At 36.0% G+C, this 8643-nt stretch overlaps 1 protein-coding gene across 1 annotated transcript in view; it reads right to left on the bottom strand.

The window, feature by feature from the left end:
- Positions 1-5675, bottom strand: part of LOC119075299 (potassium voltage-gated channel protein Shaw-like) — a 32120-nt gene extending 26445 nt beyond the window's left edge. Inside the window, exons 1-2 of the mRNA XM_037181710.1 lie at positions 5530-5675; positions 4700-5303 (exon numbers count right to left, since the gene is read on the bottom strand). Coding sequence (XP_037037605.1) covers positions 4700-5303; positions 5530-5652 — 727 coding nt within the window. The 5' untranslated portion in view covers positions 5653-5675. The remainder of the gene's footprint in view (positions 1-4699; positions 5304-5529) is intronic.
- Between the last annotated feature and the right edge of the window lie 2968 nt (positions 5676-8643).

Raw genomic sequence — 8643 nt, forward strand, 5'->3', positions numbered from 1 at the left:
CTCAACCAACCTCAAAAGTCGAAGAAAATATTTTCTTCAAATGAGACCACTCAACCGGTCTCAAAAGTCGAAGAAAATATTTTCTTTAAACGAGACCACTCAACCGGTCTCAAAAGTTGAAGAAAATATTTTCTTCAAATGAGACCACTCAACCGGTCTCAAAAGTCGAAGAAAATATTTTCTTCAAACGAGACCACTCAACCGGTCTCAAAAGTCGAAGAAAATATTTTCTTCAAACGAGACCACTCAACCGGTCTCAAAAGTCGAAGAAAATATTTTCTTCAAAAGAGACCACTCAACCAACCTCAAAAGTCAAAGAAAATATTTTCTTCAATTGAGACCACTCAACCAACCTCAAAAGTCGAAGAAAATATTTTCTTCAATTGAGACCACTCAACCGGTCTCAAAAGTCAAAGAAAATATTTTCTTCAATTGAGACCACTCAACCGGTCTCAAAAGTCAAAGAAAATATTTTCTTCAATTGAGACCACTCAACCAACCTCAAAAGTCGAAGAAAATATTTTCTTTAAACGAGACCACTCAACCGGTCTCAAAAGTCGAAGAAAATATTTTCTTCAAAAGAGACCACTCAACCGGTCTCATAAGTCGAAGAAAATATTTTCTTTAAACGAGACCACTCAACCGGTCTCAAAAGTCGAAGAAAATATTTTCTTCAAAAGAGACCACTCAACCGGTCTCATAAGTCGAAGAAAATATTTTCGTCAAATGAGACCACTCAACCAACCTCAAAAGTCGAAGAAAATATTTTCTGCAAATGAGACCACTCAACCGGTCTCAAAAGTCGAAGAAAGTATTTTCTTCAAATGAGACCACTCAACCGGTCTCATAAGTCGAAGAAAATTTTTTCTCTAAATGAGACCACTCAACCGGTCTCAAAAGTCGAAGAAAATATTTTCTTCAAATGAGACCACTCAACCGGTCTCAAAAGTCGAAGAAAATATTTTCTTCAAACGAGACCACTCAACCGGTCTCAAAAGTCGAAGAAAATATTTTCTTCAAACGAGACCACTCAACCGGTCTCAAAAGTCAAAGAAAATATTTTCTTCAATTGAGACCACTCAACCAACCTCAAAAGTCAAAGAAAATATTTTCTTCAATTGAGACCACTCAACCGGTCTCAAAAGTCAAAGAAAATATTTTCTTCAATTGAGACCACTCAACCAACCTCAAAAGTCGAAGAAAATATTTTCTTCAAATGAGACCACTCAACCGGTCTCAAAAGTCGAAGAAAATATTTTCTTTAAACGAGACCACTCAACCGGTCTCAAAAGTCGAAGAAAATATTTTCTTCAAAAGAGACCACTCAACCGGTCTCATAAGTCGAAGAAAATATTTTCTTTAAACGAGACCACTCAACCGGTCTCAAAAGTCGAAGAAAATATTTTCTTCAAAAGAGACCACTCAACCGGTCTCATAAGTCGAAGAAAATATTTTCGTCAAATGAGACCACTCAACCAACCTCAAAAGTCGAAGAAAATATTTTCTGCAAATGAGACCACTCAACCGGTCTCAAAAGTCGAAGAAAGTATTTTCTTCAAATGAGACCACTCAACCGGTCTCATAAGTCGAAGAAAATTTTTTCTCTAAATGAGACCACTCAACCAACCTCAAACGTCGAAGAAAATCTTTTCTTCAAATGAGACCACTCAACCAACCTCGAACGTCGAAGACAATATTTTCGTCAAATGAGACCACTCAACCAACCTCAAAAGGCAAAGTAAATATTTTCTTCAAATGAGACCACTCAACCGGTCTCAAAAGTCGAAGAAAATATTTTCTTTAAATGAGACCACTCAACCAACCTCAAAAATCGAAGAAAAAAATTTCTTTAAAAGAGACCACTCACTCCATCTCATATGGTCTGAAAACTTATCCACAATGAGACTGCTCACTTAGTCTCGACAATTCCACCAAAGAATACTCGAAAAGAGACTACTCGTTCGGACTCACGCGGTCTAAAAACTTATCCACAGTGAGACTGCTCACTTAGTCTCGACAATTCCTCCAAAGAATACTCGAAAAGAGACTACTCGTTCAGACTCAGTAGATCTCAAAAATGACAATTTGTTCATCCAAAAGTTTCATCACAAAAAATAAATAAATTTGAGACTGGATTGAGACTACCAACCATTTTTAGACCGAAATGAGACCGTTGAGAACACTTTTTTCGTGGTCTCATGAGACCGAAATTTTTACCCGGGGACATAACCAAAAAGTGATTGTTGACGAAATGTTCACGAAAACGTTGAGGCTATGACTGAATAATCTCAACATAGAGATTAAACGATGGAAGAGATATGTCAGTCGTGCTGCTAGTTTAGTATTCCGCTTCTGTTGTGTAGTACACAATGTGTACATACTTAAGCGAAAAATAGTAACAAGCTTATTAGCCCTGAATTCCTCAGCGATACAAGACTTCACATAGTAACAACGTTTTCTGCAACGTCACTGCGAAAAGTGAACAGACTGAGGTTAATCGTTGATGCGTTGGCTGAAAAACAGTATGAAGTGATAAGTTCAGTTTTCGCGGTTGGTTGCTGAAAATATATTTTGTGCGTCATACGACAAATGACAAATAAAGACAGTGATCAGTTTTGGCGTTTTTGCTTTTTATAACGCTTTGATTACTTTGTGAGTTGTATTTCCAAAACAATTTATTGCGAAAATATTAAAATTTTTGCGAATAGTATTTTTGAAGTCGAATTTAAAAGTCAATTTGAGAACTTTCGGATATGACGTATAATCTATAAGAAATGATAAATTGTAAGTACAAGTACGTTATACGTAAATTTTCAAAATCTTTCAAAACTTCAATTTGACAGTGAGAGGCTGTGAAAGTTTGGCATGAAGTTTGTCAGCTGATCCACTCAATGTGTAACACACATACAATCAAAACTGTTTACGGTTGAAGCTACTATACTTCACACACACACGCGGTAGACTATCACTGGTATAAAGACGTATAAATAGTTTTGATTGTTTGTGTGGATCAGCTGAAGCAAATGCATGCTAGAAACACTTGTTCGGACAGAAGTTGCCACATGAATTATACGTACATTGCACAAATATGATTCCAATTGTCGAATGTTTCACCTGGTACAAATATCACATGACAGTATAATTCAAAGTATCCGAATTGTAGAATGCAATTCATAAAATGTGTAATAGGGTTTGAAGTTCCCACAAACGTGACGTTTGCACAGGTGCGCGCATTCAAGGCATAGGTGTAGCAATGTATCACATTGATGTCGGTATACATGAAAAGAAATGTGTTTTTCCGTTTCTTTTTTGAATGATTTGAAATAGCGAATTAATTGCATTGTGTCGTATAAATGCAAATGCGGGTAAATATTGATTTATGTTAACATATACACAAAGAACATCCATTGATCGAAAAGAGCAGTTTTGGTGTCAAGTTTTAAGCAAAAAGCATATGTTCTAATGGTGTGTCAAAGTGACGTGAGGTGGAATTAAATAAATGAGATAACAAAAAACGATTCGAAATCAAACATGTGAAATTATTGGCGATTTTTATCGGAGAGAATTGTCAAAGCAATACATGAGCAGAGTATATGTTTATTAACTCTAAATATATTCATAATAATACACCGACAACATCGGTGTCTGATATTAAGTTGATACGTGTATTTCTCACGCATCAGTCAAACTAGTCGCGACGGAAGAAACGCTTCACTAGATAATTTACACGTGGCGTGCGAATACGTATCGTTTAATAATACAAATTGTTGAAAAATAAAAATAGAAGAAACTACAACTGCTCTACGTTTGTCTGTATATATCTTAAACGAGAAATTCGTGAATTAGATTTCAACGAATGTCGTTAGACGTTCAGAATGTCGTTAGACGTTCAGAATGTCGTTAGACGTTCAGGTGAAAATTAACGCTTTTGAGAAGCTTTACATAAGCTCAGAAACGGTGATTGATATTAGACATTCGATCAAGCATTCGATCTTCGAGAGAATTAAATACGTCATTCGACGTTTTGCATTAATATGGAGTTCAAATATAGCATTTCTCATCAGGCTTATGGTACTCGATACTGTGTTCTATTTGCACACGAAAAATTATAGCGAATTATAGTTGAAATGTAATTTCCACTCATCTCCAAACTTTCTGACGCTTGGCCAGTCTGTAATAAAGGCACCACTAACTGAACTTCAGCAAGGAAGGGAATTTCTGTCAAAATTTGGTAAAAGAAGAAATTGTTGATGGAAGAAAGTACCAAATAGGGCGTTCCATTTCGGATATGGTTCACTTTTATGCCGTGGGACATCTTCACTTTCGGTATTTTTATATGAAGATGCCGTGGGACAAACTTGAACCATCTCCGAAATGGAACACTCTATGTCACGAATATCAGAACTGTAGAGGTGTGTAGGTATTGGTAAATGTTACCTAATTTATATGAGGCAATAGCAACGCAAAATCAAAAGCAAACAAACAAAAAGTCGCAACGCTCAAAACAATGTGTTTTCGTACATTTTCCATCGGTCGAAAGTCTCAAAATGTCGAAACGAAACCCTCCACCAACGTAAAAGCTATACATAAACTCATTCTTCCGAACATTGACCATTTCATCCAATTTACTGTTGTTTCTGTGGTTCAGAACTTTCCATTATTCTTGGATTGTTTTCTTTCGTGATTTGTCAAAACTTACCTGGTATCCTTGGCGGTCGTGGTTGTTCCACCGCTATAACACGACGCCGCTTTTTCGGAAGTTTAGCTCTTGCTTGCGTATGCGAATAGTACATCGCAAAATTACTAACGATAACAGGTACGGGCAGTGCTATCGTTAATACTCCTGCCAATGCACACAAAGCACCGACAAACATTCCAATATACGTTTTCGGTGCCATGTCACCGTAGCCGACTGTAGTCATTGTCACCAATGCCCACCATAATCCTAATGGTATACTATTGAAGTCATTGTGCGGATTAGCCTGTATACGTTCAGCATAGTACACCAAGCTAGCGAATATTACAATGCCTAACACTAAGAAAAACACTAATAATGTCAGTTCTTTGGCGGATGCTCGAAATGTTTGAATTAGAATTTTCAAGCCGGACGAATGTCGTGTTAGTTTGAACAATCTCATGATACGAATTATTGAGAAAAATTCCAGAATGTCAGCATTTTCTAAATGAGAGGCAAACTTTTGAAGCACCAAATCTATGTAGAAGCTCAATGTGGCTATATAATCGATTATGTTAACGGATGACTTTATGAACTGGCAGCGACTTGGTGATGAAATGAATCGTACCTGCAATGAGAACAAAGATCTTCGCTTGTTTTGAATTCTTCAAGAAAGTCTACCCGCCATCCAAACCACTTAGTATTGCCATCAATGCGCACTCCTAGTAAATTAACTAGTGTTTTAGATAGATATCAAATGGAGAGAAATCTAGGACGATTTTGTTTTTCAGGAGTAATGTTATGTTTCCCTAGTTAATTTCTGGGAGTGCGTTGCCTTAGTTACACATATTTACCAATATTTCTATTGTAAACCACGCATTGCATACACACTCAATGTAAAAAAATGCTACGTGGGCATTTGTTTGAGCTTTGTCCAGCACCCATGACGTGCTTCCATTAGCCGTACGGACTGTCATGTTTCTAATTACTGGAACACGCATATCCGGGTGTGTTTTAAGGCAAAATGATAAAATTGAAACACAAATGAAAAAGACTGACACGACACCAATTATCTGAAAATAGAAAGCATTTTTTTCGGTTTGGTTTTTGGAGCGTAAATAATGTGCAAAATGTGTATAGTATAACATTAGAACGGTTGGGGCATGAGGGTAAAAACTCAGTGAAGAAAGCATAATGGTCAACTGGACTGCTGTACACAACATAAGCGTATATAAGTAACATAGACATTAATTGTGTACAACGCGAAAATGTATCGCAATAAACAAGTAATTAAAAGTGTGTGAGCAACGAATTTCATGAAAAGGGTATCGAATTACGACTGCGTTAAGTACTGCGTATATAGCGCACATTTATATATATTTTCATTGGTCAGAGATTCTTCTGTTCAAAATAAAGAAGGTTCCGACCACAATGCTTTCTGTGTAACTGTTATTCTGTGGTCCGATTTCAGGAAAATCTGTAGTACATAACCGAAACTCGATGCACCACGGAACATATCTAAATAGATTAAGGAATTTATTCATATGTTTGTCCGTTTGACAGGTGGATCGCAATCGGTTTTGAGGGGGTTTTGATTTTTGGTTTTTCACACGTTGCCACACGTGCCGTTTTTGTATGATTTTAGAAAGTTATCGAATTCCACTAGCAAGAATTTTAAAGTTTGTAGAGTAAGCCGGCATGCCAGGCTTCGAATGCTTGCGAAATATTATTGAACACACCTCTCCTACTTTTAGAGCTTTTCTATGAGGTCCATCAGACCTCAATTATGGGTTTCAATCTGCAACATGAAAAACTAAATTTCAAAACTCACTGAAACCCCGTGCTTCCACCCTATCACAGAACCACTCAGCTAGTAAAATAAATAGTTAAAATAGAAAAATTTGCGTGCAACATTAATGGGACGTGATTGTAAAGCTCATAAATTGCACTGCATCACATATACTACATGATGTGCGTCGTCAAATGAACCTCGGCGGAAAATTCATGGATGGTTGTCGTGAAATTAGTTTCACCATAGAACCATGCATCATCCCACCCAAATTATTTCAATTATTCTTTTCTACAATTTGCACACATTCCAGCAGACAGAAGTATGCATTATATCCGAATAATTACCTTTATAAAAGCAATAACAATAAAAGAGTACTAAAATTCTCCTGTTGTTGGCAGCATTGTAGTTATTTGTTGGGTACACACAGTGTACCGTACACTCATTCTTAACCACGAAAATTTTCCTCGCAAACGTGTAACAATCTACCGTTATGGCATTATAATAAAATTCTGTATAGAAGCACATAAAGGAATAGTTTCACGTGACTAAAATATCTTATTACTCGTACGTGTCTGTGACCTCTTCCTTCCTTTTATAATACAATTTTCTGAATGTAACTTTGTTTAAAACATAACTTTTCTATCAAACTAAGAGCTTTTCCATGGGCTCTATATTTGGATATTCTTTTGTTTTGTTTTTCCTCATCTCATCTGCAGAAATTCGATATAAGGATAGGTTGTCTGTTCAAAAAAGAATAAAATGAAAATGGTTTGTTTGTTTCAAGAACAGTTGTTGTTGATACAACTTAATTATGAAATTAGACAAATAATTAAGTTCTTCGCTCAAAATATTAAATTGAAAAGGGTTCGCGTGAATTATTTAGGTTTTCTCGGGCTGAAGGGGTATTTCATCTAAACAAAGTAAAATTGAACGACTTTTAGTTGTCAATTCTATGTATTATAACAGTTATCGTAGGCCTGTGAAATGATACATTTCAGATGTTTATCTTCGAGGGGGATCAGAATTTGTAGTTCGAATGGTGGCATTTTTAGTTGAAAATTCTAAGATTCCATTTGATGATTCCCTTGGCTGTTAAGTCGACCCAATGATCTGCGAGCTCATATTCAAAAGAATTTTTTTATAGGTTTTTTAATAGCACGATAACTTGAGCAATCCTGAACCGATTTTGGAAATTTTTGGTTTTACAAGACGAGAACTAAAAACTTTAAGGTCAAGTTCTTAGATGGACAATATCGGACTAATAATATCGGAGAAATTCCGAAAATAATTGTGCTTGAATCTTTCATGACCCATTTATAGTAATTCTGAACCGACTCAAAGCTAACAAGAATCGTAAAGATTGGCAAAATTGGGCTTTTTTCGTACATTTATTACAAGTACAAGAAAAGTAATTATAAATTTGGGCTTAAATTTAAGTCATCAACTTCACAACTTCGATTTTATTTTTTGCAGTCGTTTAAAACATATTTCTGCAACTGCGCTGCGAAAACTGAACTTTTTCATGCGTGATTTGGGTGGCGATCGAAGGCTCTTTTTTTCTCTGGTTTTCTATGTTTTACTTTTCACACCACTAGTTGTGAAATGGATTTTCATATATGCTTTTCGTCACTAGTGGTGAAATGGATTTATTTTTCACCACTCCTTCTGAACATCTGAACCATTCAATGTAAATAAAAATTCTGCCCTGACCAAAATTTGAACCACCGACACCAAAACCCAATGCTTATCGAGCAACATCTCTAACCATTCGGCTATTGAGATATATCGCAGTGAACCAATTTTTGAAGAGTACATAAATGCAGTCTACTTGATTGTTCATACAATATTTCGTTGATACAGTAGTTAAAGGTAGAGTTATGTTTTGCATTTCAAAAGTTCATGTTTCGCAGCTTGTTGCAGAAAACGTTGTATGCACGTTGCGAAAGTGGTAGTTTTTGTCACACGATATGGTTATCACATCTTAGTGACAAAAACTACCACTTTTAGCAACTAGTTGCATAAATTACTATTGATACCATAAAAGTAGTAGGCAAGGCATAGCACATTCATTTTCTGTTTTACAAAAGAGTTAAATATGCCAATTATTTTCGGATGTTTGCAAGCCCAAGCATCCTTTCCCAACTATGCCTTAAACTATTTCTTTTTACTGTAGTTT

The sequence above is a fragment of the Bradysia coprophila genome, unplaced genomic scaffold, assembly GCF_014529535.1.
Source record: "Bradysia coprophila strain Holo2 unplaced genomic scaffold, BU_Bcop_v1 contig_197, whole genome shotgun sequence".
Lineage (NCBI taxonomy): Eukaryota > Metazoa > Arthropoda > Insecta > Diptera > Sciaridae > Bradysia > Bradysia coprophila.